We start from the raw sequence: 20,102 nt of genomic DNA on the forward strand, positions 1-20,102 counted from the left end.
TGCTGTACTACAGGAGCAGGGTTCCCGACCCTTGCACTAGTCCATAGTAACCAGAGTATTTGAGCGGTCGGAAATCGCTCTTGGAGTGATGCCGCTCCAGCGCTCCACATCGTCTCCAACCGCTCGGCATTCACAGGGGAAAGTCAAAACTGCCGCTCCAAATTAGCTCCATTGATTAAAATCACCTTTTAACCAACACCCATCTATTTGTAATTACCTGGACCTACCATTTGGTTTTGAAGTATTGAAAAGCAGATGATTTGAATGAAACGTATTTGAATAAACATGAAAGGGTGAATGTAAGAAGCGCTAATCATTTCAAAATGTTATAGTAAACAGCATACAGTATAAACACTGTAAATAGGTCAGGAGCCTGACAGGGAGCCTAAGAAGGAACAACAATTAATTATTTAGGCTATATTATTTCAATTATTTCAAGCCTATTGCCTACAAAGAAAGACATTGTGAAGCGACACTAGGCTGGTAGAGAGTCAGGGAACATTAAGAGCTCAGCACTTAAACAACATTTGGTTGTATTAAATTATTACAGTCTATAAATTGCGCATATAGGCTGTGACTTACTTAGAATTAAATACAAATTAAACGAAAAATGCATTAAAAGCCATTAGCCACAGCCTTTGAATCAATTTTTAGAAACACCAGTTTGGACCGAAGAGCAGACCAGCAGCGGAGAACATCCTCTCCGCGCTTTCAGAGCCACTGGGGATGCTAAACACCATTTGGCCACGCTTGCCAGGCTGGGAAGGGATGCAGAGTTTTTAAAATGTATTTATAGGTATAGGCCTAAAGGTTTATAGGCAAAATAACCCAATCAAAACGGAAAGCTCCTTGAAATTTGGAATATGCCAGGCCTATTGGTCCAAAATCAATGATGGCCTATTGTATAGATAATAGAACAAAAATGAAGGAAACGTTTAAGAGCTCAGATGTTTTGTTTATAGATACTATGCTACAATGACACACTTAATTAGCTACCCATCTCATTCCTTTCTTTTAGCATGTGCACGTAGTAAGTACACCATCAGGCTTTCGGGACATTATATCACCACAGTCCCTCTGTACGTCACCTTGGTTTTGCACCTGTGTGTTTTATCAGTTTCTTTAGCGAACTCAATGACAGAAGCTAAAGAAAGGGGATATAGCAGCACACAAGAAGACCACCAATGCATGCTGGGCGGGGCCTGCCCTGAGCTGGTGAAGTGAGCGCTATTGGAGCGGGAGAGAAAGACGAAATTCGCTCAGCACTCCAGTTAAATTGGGTACGCTCCTCGCCCCACTCCAGCGCCACTCCGCTCACATACTCTGATAGTAACTCATGTGGATTTGAAAATGCCTGATAGGTTTAAGCAATATGGTAATAGCTTCACCAACATGATGGTGGAATTTTGGCATATTGCTTTTACCTATACCAGTCATTTCAGATTTACACCTGTGTGTTTTAAAGACTAGTGCCTAGGGAGTAGGGGATAGGGAGTAGGGGCTAGGGCGTGGGGTTGATTTGGAGCTGGTGAGAGACTATTGGCTAGGGTGTAGGGTTGACTTGGAGCTGGTGAGAGACTAGTGGCTAGGAAGTAGGGTTGACTTGGAGCTGGTGAGAGACTAGTGGCTAGGGTGTAGGGTTGACTTGGAGCTGGTGAGAGACTAGTGGCTAGGAAGTAGGGTTGACTTGGAGCTGGTGAGAGACTAGTGGCTAGGGTGTAGGGTTGACTTGGAGCTGGTGAGAGACTAGTGGCTAGGAAGTAGGGTTGACTTGGAGCTGGTGAGAGACTAGTGGCTAGGAAGTAGGGAGTAGGGTTGATTTGGAGCCAGTGAGAGACTAGGGAGTAGATTGATTTGGAGCCGTGAGAGACTAGGGAGTATGGGCTAGGGCGTAGGGAGAAGGGTTGATTTGGAGCCATGAGAGACTAGTGCCTTGTTGTGGGTCAGTCAGCTGTCCATGTTGACCCCATAACGTGGTGTGACGCAACAGGTGTGTTTTGTGTGTCAGGGTCAAGCCAAGTGGTATCTGTTACTTCACCATCATGCAGAGCTACCATGTGTGGATCAACATCAACAACATGCAGATATCTGACACTCAACTATTAGAGGACCCTGAGCTCAGATTCATTACATAGTGTTTTAGATTGGAGGAGATTATTTCATAGATTTACAGTAAATGTCAAGTGGGGTATCAATAAATGAACGTTTTTTTCAAATACAGTACAGTAATGTTTTACACGTGGGAATAGTCCAAAGCAATGTCAGACAGACGTGTTGTTATTTTGGGTTCTGTATTGAAATGAGCTAATGTATCGCGATCCTATGATCGAGGTCTGTTCATGTTTGGTCGGTGCCTGTGACCCCGTATGCCACAGTGGGAGGGCCCAGGAGAGAGCGTGTTCACGGCCCAGCCCCCTTGACGTGACAGCTGGGCGAAGCGGACTTAGACAGCAGTGGTATCCCTCTCCTAAGTTAAGCAGTGTCAAACTGAACTGAAGTTGGGAACGATTGGAAATCCGCGTGAAACAAGTGTCTGTTCAGTTCCAACGAAACCTATCTTAAATTTATCGTTCTAAATAACCTGTGCTTTCGCAGAGCTGACTGATCTCTGTGAGATTGCAAAAACATTCTCTATAAAACATTGTTGCCTACTGTTTACCGCAAAAATGATGATGCACTCGTCTCAGAAGGACACAACCTACACAAAGATATTTGTAGGAGGTCTTCCATATCACACCACGGACTCCAGTCTCAGGAAATACTTCGAAGTGTTCGGTGATATCGACGAGGCTGTTGTTATAACGGACAGACAGACGGGCAAATCCAGAGGTTATGGATTCGTAAGTATTATAGATGTACATTTGAATGTCATTGTGATTGATTGATCGATCGATTGCGTAATTAGTTTGTCATATTGTTAAATGCAGACATTATGGGTAGAATCTTAAATGTATCCAGCACCAATATGTCTTGAATGAAAAAGGCTGTCATTCGCCTATCCATAATGCGTCTGATGTTACTTATTGATTCACACAATTTTGTAGCCCATTTATGAACGGTCAATGAATTGCAGTTCCGGAATGGGCTCACCGTTCTGTTCTGCAAAGAATTCAGCTGAAGCTCAGGCGTGGTGTCTTGGGCTCACCGTTCTGTTCTGCTAAGTATTCAGCTGAAGCTCAGGCGTGGTGTCTTGGGCTCACCGTTCTGTTCTGCTAAGTATCAGCTGAAGCTCAGGCGTGGTGTCTTGGGCTCACCGTTCTGTTCTGCTAAGTATTCTGCTGAAGCTCAGGCGTGGTGTCTTGGGCTCACCGTTCTGTTCTGCTAAGTATCAGCTGAAGCTCAGGCGTGGTGTCTTGGGCTCACCGTTCTGTTCTGCTAAGTATTCAGCTGAAGCTCAGGCGTGGTGTCTTGGGCTCACCGTTCTGTTCTGCTAAATATTCAGCTGAAGCTCAGGCGTGGTGTTTTGGGCTCACCGTTCTGTTCTGCTAAGTATTCAGCTGAAGCTCAGGCGTGGTGTCTTGGGCTCACCGTTCTGTTCTGCTAAGTATTCAGCTGAAGCTCAGGCGTGGTGTCTTGGGCTCACCGTTCTGTTCTGCTAAGTATTCAGCTGAAGCTCAGGCGTGGTGTCTTGGGCTCATCGTTCTGTTCTGCTAAGTATTCAGCTGAAGCTCAGGCGTGGTGTCTTGGGCTCACCGTTCTGTTCTGCTAAGTATTCAGCTGAAGCTCAGGCGTGGTGTCTTGGGCTCACCGTTCTGTTCTGCTAAGTATTCTGCTGAAGCTCAGGCGTGGTGTCTTGGGCTCACCGTTCTGTTCTGCTAAGTATTCTGCTGAAGCTCAGGCGTGGTGTCTTGGGCTCACCGTTCTGTTCTGCATTTTTCTACACTTTTCCTTATTCTGATTGTAATACCCTCGTGCTTTTCTTATTGAGACGTGATCAATACTTTTAAATGAATTGTAGTTCAATGACCAGCTTTAGCCAGCCTCCCCACTGAGTGAACATCTGATCAATTCAGACAACGGAAACATGTACAGTGCCTTGCGAAAGTATTCGGCCCCCTTGAACTTTGCGACCTTTTGCCACATTTCAGGCTTCAAACATAAAGATATAAAACTGTATTTTTTTGTGAAGAATCAACAACAAGTGGGACACAATCATGAAGTGGAACGACATTTATTGGATATTTCAAACTTTTTTAACAAATCAAAAACTGAAAAATTGGGCGTGCAAAATTATTCAGCCCCTTTACTTTCAGTGCAGCAAACTCTCTCCAGAAGTTCAGTGAGGATCTCTGAATGATCCAATGTTGACCTAAATGACTAATGATGAAAAATACAATCCACCTGTGTGTAATCAAGTCTCTGTATAAATGCACCTGCACTGTGATAGTCTCAGAGGTCCGTTAAAAGCGCAGAGAGCATCATGAAGAACAAGGAACACACCAGGCAGGTCCGAGATACTGTTGTGAAGAAGTTTAAAGCCGGATTTGGATACAAAAAGATTTCCCAAGCTTTAAACATCCCAAGGAGCACTGTGCAAGCGATAATATTGAAATGGAAGGAGTATCAGACCACTGCAAATCTACCAAGACCTGGCCGTCCCTCTAAACTTTCAGCTCATACAAGGAGAAGACTGATCAGAGATGCAGCCAAGAGGCCCATGATCACTCTGGATGAACTGCAGAGATCTACAGCTGAGGTGGGAGACTCTGTCCATAGGACAACAATCAGTCGTATATTGCACAAATCTGATCTTTATGGAAGAGTGGCAAGAAGAAAGCCATTTCTTAAAGATATCCATAAAAAGTGTTGTTTAAAGTTTGCCACAAGCCACCTGGGGGACACACCAAACATGTGGAAGAAGGTGCTCTGGTCAGATGAAACCAAAATTGAACTTTTTGGCAACAATGCAAAACGTTATGTTTGGCGTAAAAGCAACACAGCTCATCACCCTGAACACACCATCCCCACTGTCAAACATGGTGGTGGCAGCATCATGGTTTGGGCCTGCTTTTCTTCAGCAGGGACAGGGAAGATGGTTAAAATTGATGGGAAGATGGATGGAGCCAAATACAGGACCATTCTGGAAGAAAACCTGATGGAGTCTGCAAAAGACCTGAGACTGGGACGGAGATTTGTCTTCCAACAAGACAATGATCCAAAACTTAAAGCAAAATCTACAATGGAATGGTTCAAAAATAAACATATCCAGGTGTTAGAATGGCCAAGTCAAAGTCCAGACCTGAATCCAATCGAGAATCTGTGGAAAGAACTGAAAACTGCTGTTCACAAATGCTCTCCATCCAACCTCACTGAGCTCGAGCTGTTTTGCAAGGAGGAATGGGAAAAAATTTCAGTCTCTCGATGTGCAAAACTGATAGAGACATACCCCAAGCGACTTACAGCTGTAATCGCAGCAAAAGGTGGCGCTACAAAGTATTAACTTAAGGGGGCTGAATAATTTTGTTAAAAAAGTTTGAAATATCCAATAAATGTCGTTCCACTTCATGATTGTGTCCCACTTGTTGTTAATTCTTCACAAAAAAATAAAGTTTTATATCTTTATGTTTGAAGCCTGAAATGTGGCAAAAGGTCGCAAAGTTCAAGGGGGCCGAATACTTTCGCAAGGCACTGTATTTATTCTGTATTCTTCCCTTTCCATCTCTCAGGTGACGATGGCAGACCGGGCGTCTGCGGACCGAGCCTGCAAGGACCCAAACCCCATCATCGACGGCCGGAAAGCCAATGTGAACCTGGCCTACCTGGGGGCCAAGCCCAGGGTCATGCAGCCAGGTGAGGGGATGGACGCGCTGGCGGAGGGCTGCGCCACACGTTTATTTCACAGCTTGGACGACCAAGGTGGCGTACAAACAATGACGAGCTGCTAAAACGAGCAAACTAACCACCTGCTTACAGTATGTTAACACACGGTGTGTAGAATGGTAGATGTGTAACATGGGATTTAGACAAATTGTACTGTAGTGGGGGGGACAGACAGACAGTGAAGCTAGCGTGAATGAAGATAGGTTATTTTTACAGACACCAAATGTTTAAAATGTGTGTTTTTTTTCCTACCATCTACCTGATCTATAAGTACTTGAGCAGTTACATTGGAAGCACTGATCACATTTATAATATGTGTATATAGTTCAAGCTTCAGATTGAACACATAACGGTAGAGTTAAAAACAACTTGTTCCTATTCCAGGTTTCTCATTTGGTGTTCCTCAAATCCATCCAGCGTTCATCCAGAGGCCTTATGGGTACGTTATGACATAGTGATACTCCTTGTCTTGTTGGACATGTGTCATATTAAAACAACATATTTCACTGCATCTGTATGTGACAATAACATGTATTTCATTTTTATTAACATCTTTTACAGGATAGAAAATGTTCAACTAGTGTAAGGTTGTAGAACTACCGTAACTTTCCCAGGATGTTCCAGAAATCCCAGTTAGAAGATTGGGACATTGGGAAAGTTACCGGAATTTTTCAACCCTAAACTAGTTGTAGAATATCTGTTACACCACCTGTTTTGTTCACAGCTGATCATTTTGAATGATCTACGTGCCCGTTTCTATTCTTACCCGCAGTATCTAGTGATTTTCATCTTTTAAAAAATAGCTTGGATTGTAAAATGTAACGTTTTCTTTCTCTAGAGTGGTGTGACTGTATCCCCGCCCATTCATTCTCTTTTGAGTGTGGAGGCGGGACTGTGTCTTGTGTGGTGTGCATCTCTGCGTGCCATTCTTAGATTCTAAAGCGTGAATCTAATTCTGATTCTAAACGTGATGTCACCAGTTGTCAATGTCTATCTCTCTCTGATCTGACAGGCTGGCTTACGGGTAAGAAACTGTATCTGATGGAGGGACATGATGGTTTGAGGATGAATAGCTGAGTCTGCATTGGGCAGATCACTAACGTCTTACCAGTATACTCTGACACACACAAACAAGCTCAAATGGTGATTAGATGCATGGAAGTTGGTTTTATTGTCATCTTTCTGTTGCGGTTTTCCATAGTCCATAGATTGGTGTGCGTGCCTTTGTTTCAGTATGAAGTGGTTTTCAGCTGAACTGCGTGCTTCCCTTACGGGGGTGGGGGGGGGGGGGTTCAGGAGTGGTGGTTGAGGGATGTTCCTGCAGACTCTAAGAGTTTGGATATTTCAGATTTAACTTTGTCACGGGGTGTTGATTCTGATCTGTTTTTTTAACTTGATTTTTAACGATTGATTGTGCTGTAGCCTGTGTCCCCCCCTCCCCCTCCCCCGTTTCTTAGTTAACAACGTTATCATATGTTTTGTTGTTGATGGGGTTGATCACCAGTGTTGCTACGTGACTTGTCTAGGACCTTCCAAATCCCCCCGCACAACAAAACAACTCTTGGCTTGCATGTTGGAGATCCTTTCCTACCTTTGGTTTTCTCTACTCATGATGTTGTGGTTTCTGTTTTCTTTCTCAAATTAACCCATTGCTTCCTCCTGTAGCTCACATCATCTTCTTCTATCTCTTTCCCTCCTGCTCATGACGTAGACCAGGAACCAACTCAGTGAAAGATATTTGATGGCTAGAACTAAGGTTGCAAAGGCAGGGTATATATTACTGTAAACTTTCCAAAATTTATATTGGTATCTTTCAAGGATTTTATGTAATCTGTCAAAAGACATCTAGTGGCCCGTTTGGGTACTTCAGGTTATCTCAGGTGTCTAATTATCTCTGGTCCTCTCTCCGGCCTTATCACAAGTAAAATATATGAAATCATTTAATAAGATGATTTTAAAACAGAAAATAGAATGATAAAGCTGTCAAACATTATCCTAAATACAATGACAAAGCTGTCAAACATTATCCTAAATACAATGACAAAGCTGTAAAACATTCTCCTAAATACAATGACAAAGCTGTCAAACATTATCCTAAATACAATGACAAAGCTGTAAAACATTCTCCTAAATACAATGACAAAGCTGTCAAACATTATCCTAAATACAATGACAAAGCTGTAAAACATTCTCCTAAATACAAAACCATCAACTTAGTGAATATCATTGGTGTTTAATATGAGGGTTTCAGCATGAAACTATTTGAGTTATTTTATTATGTCAACATGTATTTGTTGTCAATGTTTTGGAATCCAACTGGAAGACCCAATTGGAAGAGTTACAGAGTTCATTTAAAAATAATGCCAGTACCTTGGGACACACGAGACAGTGTGTTTATGGTGTGGATGGATTTGTAATGGAGCCCCTCTACTGGAACAATACAGGGAACTGAGATGACTGAGAATACCCGCACTTCCAAAAGGAACTAGTTTATTCAAACAGACATCCTGATCCACTCTGTTGTCGCTCATTGGTGACCCAATATCTCATTTGTTTTAATACCAAAGGTCTGATTCTAGTTCTCACTGAGTGTAAACTGACAGCAAATACCAAATGTAAGTAGATTGTAGTGTGGAACATAGATTAATACTAACCAAGATATCCAAGTAGGATACAGAAGTTCTAACCTTTACCATGTAAAGCATACAGCATATTTAAAAGGCATTCATACAGCCAGTAAACATGGAGTGTAAACTGATCTCAGATAAGTTGTTTGCAGAGTGGTAGACTACTGGTCAGGCAGCAGCTGTTCACAGTGTTCTACACGGCTTCTCAAATTCCGCTGGAAAATGAGAGTCGCTCGGCGGGGCCCTAAATAATGGATGTCACAGACAGGGCCTTCGCTGGCTCGATCACTCGCTCACCGGCGGACAACAGGTGGGCTGCCTGAGACATGTGCCCAGGGGCCGGGGGGCCTGTGTGCTTCTGTTCTAGGGGATTACCCATGTGTCTCAGTGATTTACAAAGCACCTTTATTTAGCCCTGAACTTTCAACACAAAATGGCCGCCTGCCATGTCGTCCTCCAACCAGAGGAAAGGTTAATGTCGATCGGACCAGTTTCAGCAGTAGGAGTAGGAGCTCTCCATGTCCTCTGTGTCTTCTACAACTGCCTGTCCTCTGTGTCTTCTACAACTCTGTCTGTCCTCTGTGTCTTCTACATCTCTGCATGTCTTCTACAACTCTGCCTGTCCTCTGTGTCTTCTACAACTCTGCCTGTCCTCTGTGTCTTCTACAACTCTGTCTGTCCTCTGTGTCTCTTCTATAATTCTGTTTGACAGACAGGTGGACTCTGTTACAGTCATAGAGAGACAGACAGGTGGACTCTGTTACAGTCATAGAGAGACAGACAGGTGGACTCTGTTACAGTCATAGAGAGACAGACAGGTGGACTCTGTTACAGTCATAGAGACAGACAGATGGACTCTGTTACAGTCATAGAGAGACAGACAGGTGGACTCTGTTACAGTCATAGAGAGACAGACAGGTGGACTCTGTTACAGTCATAGAGACAGACAGATGGACTCTGTTACAGTCATAGAGAGACAGACAGGTGGACTCTGTTACAGTCATAGAGAGACAGACAGGTGGACTCGGTTACAGTCATAGAGACAGACAGATGGACTCTGTTACAGTCATAGAGAGACAGACAGATGGACTCTGTTACAGTCATAGAGACAGACAGGTGGACTCTGTTACAGTCATAGAGACAGACAGGTGGACTCTGTTACAGTCATAGAGACAGACAGGTGGACTCTGTTACAGTCATAGAGACAGACAGGTGGACTCTGTTACAGTCATAGAGAGACAGACAGATGGACTAGTAAGTCATGAGGTCACTGAGAAAGAGAAAGGGAATAGTAAGTCATGAGGTCACTAAGACAGAGGAAGGGAATAGTAAGTCATGAGGTCACTGAGACAGAGGAAGGGAATAGTAAGTCATGAGGTCACTGAGACAGAGGAGGGGAATAGTAAGTCATGAGGTCACTGAGACAGAGGAGGGGAATAGTAAGTCATGAGGTCACTGAGACAGAGGAGGGGAATAGTAAGTCATGAGGTCAGTGAGACAGAGGAAGGGAATAGTAAGTCATGAGGTCACTGAGACAGAGGAAGGGAATAGTAAGTCATGAGGTCACTGAGACAGAGGAAGGGAATAGTAAGTCATGAGGTCACTGAGACAGAGGAAGGGAATAGTAAGTCATGAGGTCACTGAGACAGAGGAAGGGAATAGTAAGTCATGAGGTCACTGAGACAGAGGAGGGGAATAGTAAGTCATGAGGTCACTGAGACAGAGGAGGGGAATAGTAAGTCATGAGGTCACAGACAGAGGAAGGGAATAGTAAGTCATGAGGTCACTGAGACAGAGGAGGGGAATAGTAAGTCATGAGGTCAGTGAGACAGAGGAGGGGAATAGTAAGTCATGAGGTCACTGAGACAGAGGAAGGGAATAGTAAGTCATGAGGTCACTGAGACAGAGGAAGGGGATAGTAAGTCATGAGGTCACTGAGACAGAGGAAGGGGATAGTAAGTCATGAGGTCACTGAGAAAGAGAAAGGGAATAGTAAGTCATGAGGTCACTGAGACAGAGGAGGGGAATAGTAAGTCATGAGGTCACAGACAGAGGAAGGGAATAGTAAGTCATGAGGTCACTGAGACAGAGGAGGGGAATAGTAAGTCATGAGGTCAGTGAGACAGAGGAGGGGAATAGTAAGTCATGAGGTCACTGAGACAGAGGAAGGGAATAGTAAGTCATGAGGTCACTGAGACAGAGGAAGGGGATAGTAAGTCATGAGGTCACTGAGACAGAGGAAGGGGATAGTAAGTCATGAGGTCACTGAGAAAGAGAAAGGGAATAGTAAGTCATGAGGTCACTGAGACAGAGGAAGGGAATAGTAAGTCATGAGGTCACTGAGACAGAGGAAGGGAATAGTAAGTCATGAGGTCACTGAGACAGAGGAAGGGAATTTGTAAGTCATGAGGTCACTGAGACAGAGGAAGGGAATAGTTATCCTCCAGAGTTGACGGAGGTCATGCCATGTGCTGCTGTAGGAGAGAGAGAAGAGAGAGAAGACAGAGAAGACAGAGGAAGGGAATATTTATCCTCCAGAGTTGACCAAGGTCATGCCATGTGCTGCTGTAGGAGAGAGAGAAGAAAGAGAAGAAAGAGAAGACAGAGAAGACAGAGGAAGAGAGAGAAGAGAGAGAAGACAGAGGAAGGGAATGGTTATCCTCCAGAGTTGACCGAGGTCATGCCATGTGCTGCTGTAGGAGAGAGAGGCTCAGCTTGTCCGTTAGTGATGACAAGAGGAGAAAAAATAGCCTCCAGCCTCTCCTGTCACTCTCCCGGACGTGTGTGTGTGTGTGTGTGTGTGTGTGTGTGTGTGTGTGTGTGTGCACGCATGCGTGTATGTGCGTGAGTATGACATGGCACATCTTAGGACAGTTTTAACACCTGGTCTCTGTTTGCTGGAGGTGACTGACGCTCAGGGTGGAAATAGAGCCAAATCTGCCCGGATACACGGGCTTGGATCACTCCATTTATACCCTCTCTGCCTCTCTCTGTCTGTCTCTCTCTCTCTGTCTCTCTCTCTCTCTCTCTCTCTGCCTCTCTCTGTCTCTCTCTCTGTCTCTCTCTGTCTCCCTCTGTCTCTATCTCTCTCTCTCTTTCTCTCTCTCTCTCTTTCTCTCTCTCTCTCTCTCTGTCTCTCTCTCCCTCTGTCTCTCTCTCTTTCTCTCTCTGTCTCTCTCTCCCCATCTTGCTTTTCCAATAATAAACATATTTATATTTACTCAACCATAGGGTCTGGAGTTAAACAAGACACCTGGATTCATTATAAATTCATGTACACCACTACTCACTATAGGATTGATTGTTAAACATTTTACTCATCGCAGTACTCACACAATAGCACTTATCGAAGCTCTATTCAGTAGTACTCATAGCAGGACAGAGGCATTTTTGAAAAATATTTATAATAATAATATTAGAAAACTAAAGTATGGAATTGAATAATAGAAGATGTTGAAGTGTGAACCTTCATACATAATCTGTCTGTCTCTCTGACACATTTTCATTTTCTTCTGTGAGGCTTCTCTTTCATTTTAGTTGACTTTTTATCTGCGTTTGAGGACTTCACGTGTGTGGGCATGTGGTGTGTGGTGTTGGGACTGATTGTATGTTGACTGGGATAAGTTGAGTTGCAGTTCTTTCTTGATGTGTTGTGGTGCTGTGCGATCAGCTGGCATTGTGAGAGAACCCTCGTTCAGACACAGAGGGCTGGCCGGTATATCATCTCTAATGCCTAATTAAAGGATGATGATTCCTGAGCTTCAGACAGAGCTGTCTGGTTTCATGATGATTCCTGAGCTTCAGACAGAGCTGCTCTGGTTTCATGATGATTCCTGAGCTTCAGACAGAGCTGTCTGGTTTCATGATGATTCCTGAGCTTCAGACAGAGCTGCTCTGGTTTCATGATGATTCCTGAGCTTCAGACAGAGCTGCTCTGGTTTCATGATGATTCCTGAGCTTCAGACAGAGCTGCTCTGGTTTCATGATGATTCCTGAGCTTCAGACAGAGCTGCTCTGGTTTCATGATGATTCCTGAGCTTCAGACAAAGCTGCTCTGGTTTCATGATGATTCCTGAGCTTCAGACAGAGCTGCTCTGGTTTCATGATGATTCCTGAGCTTCAGACAGAGCTGCTCTGGTTTCATGATGATTCCTGAGCTTCAGACAGAGCTGCTCTAGTTTCATGGTGATTCCCGAGCTTCAGACAGAGCTGCTCTGGTTTCATGATGATTCCTGAGCTTCAGACAGAGCTGTCTGGTTTCATGATGATTCCTGAGCTTCAGACAGAGCTGTTCTGGTTTCATGATGATTCCTGAGCTTCAGACAGAGCTGCTCTGGTTTCATGATGATTCCTGAGCTTCAGGCAGAGCTGCTCTGGTTTCATGATGATTCCTGAGCTTCAGACAGAGCTGTCTGGTTTCATGATGATTCCTGAGCTTCAGACAGAGCTGTTCTGGTTTCATGATGATTCCTGAGCTTCAGACAGAGCTGCTCTGGTTTCATGATGATTCCTGAGCTTCAGACAGAGCTGTTCTGCTTTCATTTTGGCTTGAAACCTTCTCTTTTTTACCCAGGGTTCCATTGGGTGGTGTTGCTGTGTTAATGAAATGAGGACTGGGTTGACGTTGTTTTGTCTTTGTGACGCCTGCTTTCCTGTGTTCCTGGGCTGGGTTTCAGTGTGTGTCCCAGATTGCCGAGTGGCTCTGTCTGTCCTCTGACCTTTGACATCTGTGTTCTACAGGATCCCAGCCCACTATGTCTACCCCCAGGCCTTTATGCAGCCAAGCACCATGGTCATCCCTCACAGCATGCAGTCACCCGCCGCCACGGCCTCCGCCGCCTCCTCCCCGTACCTCGACTACACCGGAGCGGCCTACGCCCAGTACTCAGCCGCAGCCGCCAGCGCCGCGGCCGCCGCTGCCTACGAGCATTACCCGTACGCAGCCTCCCCGGCCCCTGCGGGCTACATGGCTGCAGCAGGGTATGGGTATGCGGTCCAGCAGCCCCTAGCAGCCGCAGCCACCCCGGGAGCAGCCGCAGCAGCTGCAGCCTTCGCCCAGTACCAGCCTCAACAGCTTCAGGCAGACCGCATGCAGTAACTGACCACAACTACTACTATTACTGAGCCTGGATAACAGAAGAGGGGGAGGCTATAGAGAGGAGGGAGGAGGTCATACTCACCCCCAGGACACTACAAGGGGAGAGGTGGGGGGAGAGTGTGAGGAGGGGGGAGGGATGAAGAGTGGAGTGGAGTGGTCGTCAATCCTTGGCTTTAGAACATGCAGCGCTGCTACCAAAAGAGCCTGAAGAGAATCATCTCATAACTGAATAGAATTGTCTCATAACTGAAGAGAATCATCTCATAACTGAATAGAATCGTCTCATAACTGAATAGAATCATCTCATAACTGAATAGAATCGTCTCATAACTGAAGAGAATCGTCTCATAACTGAAGAGAATCATCTCATAACTGAATAGAATCATCCCATAACTGATTAGAATCGTCTCATAACTGAAGAGAATCATCTCATAACTGAATAGAATCATCTCATAACTGAAGAGAATCATCTCATAACTGAATAGAATCGTCTCATAACTGAAGAGAATCATCTCAAAACTGAAGAGAATAGTTACTTCATTATTCAAATATCATCAGTGTTGTCATCACTAAATTATTGTTTTTTGTTGTTGTCATTATATCAGAAATATTTAATATTTATTCATCAGGACAAATATCTAGAATTATTATTTAAGATATGACCTCATAACCAACCTTTACGTTTAAGTTAATAATTTTAAGCATATTTAATGTGTAGTAAATTAAATGTGTGATTTTGTACAACTTTCACAAGTGCACTGAAGTCTAATCAGGTATTTTTCCCTCAAATTTCTTAAACAATGTAGATGGTCAAACCAAAAACACTTTTGGTCACTTTTCACCTTTTAATACTTTTAAATCTACATTTTGAACTATGCAATTTGAACTTGTAAAATATATTTAGTGAAATATGTCTTCTACAAATATATATATATATATATATATATATATATATACAGTTGAAGTCAGAAGTTTACATACACTTAGGTTGGAGTCATTAAAACTAGTTTTTTAACAACTCCACAAATTTCTTGTTAACAAACTATAGTTTTGGCAAGTCGGTTAGGACAGTTACTTTGTGCAAGACACAAGTCATTTTTCCAACAATTGTTTACAGACAGATTATTTCACTTATAATTCACTGTATAACAATTCCAGTGGGTCAGAAGTTTACATACACTAAGTTGACTGTGCCTGGAAAATTCCAGAAAATTATGTCATGGCTTTAGAAGCTTCTGATAGGCTAATTGACATCATTTGAGTCAATTGGAGGTGTACATGTGGATGTATTTCAAGGCCTACCTTCAAACACAGTGCCTATTTGCTTGACATCATGGGAAAATCCAAAGAAATCAGCCAAGCCCTCAGAAAAAAAATTGTAGACCTCCACAAGTCTGGTTCATCCTTGGGAGCAATTTCCAAACGCCTGAAGGTACCACGTTCATCTGTACAAACAATAGTACGCAAGTATAAACACCATGGGACCACGTAGCATCATACCGCTCAGGAAGGAGACGTGTTCTGTCTCCTAGAGATGAACGTACTTTGGTGCGAGAAGTGTAAATCAATCCCAGAACAACAGCAAAGGACCTTGTGAAGATGCTGTAGGAAACAAGTACAAAAGTATCTATATCCACAGTAAAACGAGTCCTTTATCAACATAACCTGAAAGTCCGTTCAGCAAGGAAGAAGCCACTGCTCCAAAACTGCCATAAAAAAAGCCAGACTACGGTTTGCAACTGCACATGGGGACAAAGATTGTACTTTTTGGAGAAATGTCCTCTGGTCTGATGAAACAACTATAGAACTGTTTGGTCATAATGACCATCGTTATGTTTGGAGGAAAAAGGGGGAGGCTTGCAAGCCGAAGAACACCATCCCAACCGTGAAGCACGGAGGTGGCAGCATCATGTTGTGGGGGTGCTTTGCTGCAGGAGGGACTGGTGCACTTCACAAAATAAATGGCATCATGAGGAAGGAAAATGATGTGGATATATTGAAGCAACATATCAAGACATCAGTCAGGAAATGAAAGCTTGGTCGCAAATGGGTCTTCCAAATAGACAATGACCCCAAGCATACTTCCAAAGTTGTGGCAAAATTACTTAATGACAACAAAGTCAAGGTATTGGAGTGGCCATCACAAAGCCTTGACCTCAATCCCATAGAAAATTTGTTGGCAGAAGCGTGTGCGAGCAAGGAGGCTTACAAACCTGACTTAGTTAACCAGCTCTGTCAGGAGGAATGGGCCAAAATTCACCCAATTTATTGTGGGAAGCTTGTGGAAGGCTGCCAGAAATGTTTGACCCAAGTTAAACAATTTAAAGGCAATGCTACCAAATACTAATTGAGTGTATGTAAACTTCTGACCCACTGGGAATATGATGAAAGAAATAAAAGCTGAAATAAATCATTCTCTCTGCTATTTTTCTGACATTTCACATTCTTAAAATAAAGTGGTGATCCTAACTAACCTAAGACAGGGACATTTTACTTGGATTAAATGTCAGGAATTCTGAGTTTAAATGTATTTGGCTAAGGTGTATGTAAACTTCCGACTTCAACTGTATATAATAATGTTACTATAATAATGTTTGTACCTATGCAAAACAGTGGCGTAGAGGAGTGTTAGCTGTCTGTCCTGTGTTCCCATGGGGGTCAGATCAGATCCAGTGAGGGCAGGACAGAAGAGAACAGCTTCCTATGGGGGTCAGATCAGATCCAGTGAGGGCAGGACAGAAGAGAACAGCTTCCTATGGGGGTCAGATCAGATCCAGTGAGGGCAGGACAGAAGAGAACAGCTACTGGCCCAAAGCTGAAGCTTGTCCTGTCTATAGAAGCTGCTCCTCTCTCTATGTTCATTGTTGGAGCACCAGCTACCACACACACACACACACACACACACACACACACACACACACACACACACACACACACACACACACACACAGCGGAATGTGGACTTTTTATATTCTAGAATGTTTTTCCTAATGTGCCTTAAAATATTGGTATTTGGAAAGTATTTACGTAGCTTTTAATGAGAAAAGACAGATTTGGACCCTTTAGTTAGTCAGGGAGTAGGACTGTATTGAATATATAATGTGTTCATGTTATATTAGAGGTATGTTCTCCTGAGCTGTTCACATTGTTATTGTCAGGTATGTACTACAGCGACAATGATAATTAGGACTTTTATAAAAAACTAGATATAACGGCATGAAGTAAACCTTTTCTTTATCTATACAACCTATTTTCTTGTTACTTTGTAGATATATTTCTCTTTCTAATTTGTTTGTACAACGAAGGAGAAATGTTACAGCGTAAACTATTAGATAGACATTATAATACTTTCTATCCTAAAAAAAACACCGTTTTTAAAATGTTATTTCCATAGCTGTGATTTTCTTATTAACTTTGTGAGATTGACTGTTTTACAATGTTGGGAACTTTTTATACTTGAACTGCTTCATACCAAGGAATGTGTTAACACATATGTTATATATAATATATCAATATGTTAACACACATGTTATATATAATATATCAATATGTTAACACATGTTATATATAATATATGGAATGTGTTAACACATGTTATATATAATATATCAATATGTTAACACACATGTTATATATAATATATGAATATGTTAACACATGTTATATATAATATATCAATATGTTAACACATGTTATATATAATATATCAATATGTTAACACATGTTATATATAATATATCAATATGTTAACACATGTTATATATAATATATCAATATGTTAACACATGTTATATATAATATATCAATATGTTAACACATGTTATATATAATATATGGAATGTGTTAACACACATGTTATATATAATATATGGAATGTGTTAACACACATGTTATATATAATATATCAATATGTTAACACATGTTATATATAATATATCAATATGTTAACACATGTTATATATAATATATCAATATGTTAACACATGTTATATATAATATATCAATATGTTAACACATGTTATATATAATATATCAATATGTTAACACACATGTTATATATAATATATCAATATGTTAACACATGTTATATATAATATATGCAATATGTTAACACACTCTATATATTTTTAAGAAGAATACTTTGAATGTCTCTGGACATAAACTGTCAAGTCTCTCAGAGATTCCAATACAATATTCTATTTATCTTGCCTTTTCAAATGTGTTGCTCTGCAAATACAATCATTCATTTAATTAGATTAAATAAACAGCCTTTTAGCTGCTTCTATTCGTGTTGTAGTTTTTATATAACTACACGACTGACAGAAAGCAGTTCACTGTAGATCCACCGAGTCTCACCTGCTGGGGCACATCTTTCTGTCAAACACAATCCCCTGCTGGGGCACATCTTTCTGTCAAACACAATCCCCTGCTGGGGCACATCTTTCTGTCAAACACAATCACCTGCTGGGGCACATCTTTCTGTCAAACACAATCACCTGCTGGGGCACATCTTTCTGTCAAACACAATCCCCTGCTGGGGCACATCTTTCTGTCAAACACAATCACCTGCTGGAGCACATCTTTCTGTCAAACACAATCCCCTGCTGGGGCACATCTTTCTGTCAAACACAATCACCTGCTGGAGCACATCTTTCTGTCAAACACAATCACCTGCTGGGGCACATCTTTCTGTCAAACACAATCCCCTGCTGGGGCACATCTTTCTGTCAAACACAATCACCTGCTGGAGCACATCTTTCTGTCAAACACAATCCCCTGCTGGGGCACATCTTTCTGTCAAACACAATCACCTGCTGGAGCACATCTTTCTGTCAAACACAATCCCCTGCTGGGGCACATCTTTCTGTCAAACACAATCCCCTGCTGGGGCACATCTTTCTGTCAAACACAATCCCCTGCTGGGGCACATCTTTCTGTCAAACACAATCACCTGCTGGGGCACATCTTTCTGTCAAGCACAATCCCCTGCTGGGGCACATCTTTCTGTCAAACACAATCCCCTGCTGGGGCACATCTTTCTGTCAAACACAATCCCCTACTGGGGCACATCTTTCTGTCAAACACAATCACCTGCTGGGGCACATCTTTCTGTCAAACACAATCCCCTGCTGGGGCACATCTTTCTGTCAAACACAATCCCCTGCTGGGGCACATCTTTCTGTCAAACACAATCACCTGCTGGGGCACATCTTTCTGTCAAACACAATCCCCTGCTGGGGCACATCTTTCTGTCAAACACAATCCCCTGCTGGGGCACATCTTTCTGTCAAACACAATCCCCTGCTGGGGCACATCTTTCTGTCAAACACAATCACCTGCTGGGGCACATCTTTCTGTCAAACACAATCCCCTGCTGGGGCACATCTTTCTGTCAAACACAATCCCCTGCTGGGGCACATCTTTCTGTCAAACACAATCCCCTGCTGGGGCACATCTTTCTGTCAAACACAATCACCTGCTGGGGCACATCTTTCTGTCAAACACAATCCCCTGCTGGGGCACATCTTTCTGTCAAACACAATCCCCTGCTGGGGCACATCTTTCTGTCAAACACAATCACCTGCTGGAGCACATCTTTCTGTCAAACACAATCCCCTGCTGGGGCACATCTTTCTGTCAAACACAATCCCCTGCTGGGGCACATCTTTCTGTCAAACACAATCCCCTGCTGGGGCACATCTTTCTGTCAAACAATCCCCTGCTGGGGCACATCTTTCTGTCAAACACAATCACCTGCTGGAGCACATCTTTCTGTCAAACACAATCCCCTGCTGGGGCACATCTTTCTGTCAAACACAATCACCTGCTGGAGCACATCTTTCTGTCAAACACAATCCCCTGCTGGGGCACATCTTTCTGTCAAACACAATCCCCTGCTGGGGCACATCTTTCTGTCAAACACAATCCCCTGCTGGGGCACATCTTTCTGTCAAACACAATCACCTGCTGGAGCACATCTTTCTGTCAAACACAATCACCTGCTGGAGCACATCTTTCTGTCAAACACAATCCCCTGCTGGAGCACATCTTTCTGTCAAACACAATCACCTGCTGGAGCACATCTTTCTGTCAAACACAATCACCTGCTGGGGCACATCTTTCTGTCAAACACAATCCCCTGCTGGGGCACATCTTTCTGTCAAACACAATCCCCTGCTGGAGCACATCTTTCTGTCAAACACAATCACCTGCTGGAGCACATCTTTCTGTCAAACACAATCACCTCTGTGGCACATCTTTCTGTCAAACACAATCACCTGCTGGGGCACATCTTTCTGTCAAACACAATCCCCTGCTGGGGCACATCTTTCTGTCAAACACAATCCCCTGCTGGGGCACATCTTTCTGTCAAACACAATCCCCTGCTGGGGCACATCTTTCTGTCAAACACAATCCCCTGCTGGGGCACATCTTTCTGTCAAACACAATCCCCTGCTGGGGCACATCTTTCTGTCAAACACAATCCCCTGCTGGGGCACATCTTTCTGTCAAACACAATCACCTGCTGGAGCACATCTTTCTGTCAAACACAATCA

The 20,102-nt window shown here is 43.1% G+C and overlaps 1 protein-coding gene and 1 long non-coding RNA gene across 6 annotated transcripts; both read left to right on the top strand.

Moving 5' to 3' along the window:
- The first annotated feature begins 1,548 nt into the window (after window positions 1-1,548).
- Window positions 1,549-17,826, top strand: LOC149984799 (RNA-binding protein 24-B-like). Of its 5 annotated transcripts, none has more exons than XM_090187049.1 (5): window positions 1,549-2,840; window positions 5,667-5,856; window positions 6,205-6,259; window positions 6,833-6,844; window positions 13,188-17,826. In XM_090187049.1, the coding sequence occupies exons 1-5, from the start codon at window positions 2,667-2,669 to the stop codon at window positions 13,543-13,545; spliced, it is 789 nt and encodes a 262-aa protein (XP_090043175.1). In that variant the 5' UTR covers window positions 1,549-2,666; the 3' UTR covers window positions 13,546-17,826. The 5 variants fall into 5 exon arrangements, 4 of the variants coding, with proteins under 4 accessions (XP_090043175.1, XP_090043182.1, XP_090043183.1 ...); XR_016483815.1 differs by having other exon boundaries at window positions 1,550-2,840; window positions 6,833-6,963; window positions 13,188-13,319; XM_090187057.1 differs by having other exon boundaries at window positions 1,851-2,840; window positions 5,667-5,790.
- On the top strand, window positions 6,971-11,155 carry LOC149984800 (uncharacterized). The gene is made up of 2 exons (XR_016483817.1): window positions 6,971-9,465; window positions 9,660-11,155. It is a non-coding gene; the product is annotated as an uncharacterized LOC149984800 (long non-coding RNA).
- Window positions 17,827-20,102: the final 2,276 nt, after the last annotated feature.

Source organism: Oncorhynchus mykiss, chromosome 2 (genome assembly GCF_057628025.1).
Source record: "Oncorhynchus mykiss isolate SJ-2025 chromosome 2, ASM5762802v1, whole genome shotgun sequence".
NCBI classification, from domain to species: Eukaryota; Metazoa; Chordata; class Actinopteri; order Salmoniformes; family Salmonidae; genus Oncorhynchus; species Oncorhynchus mykiss.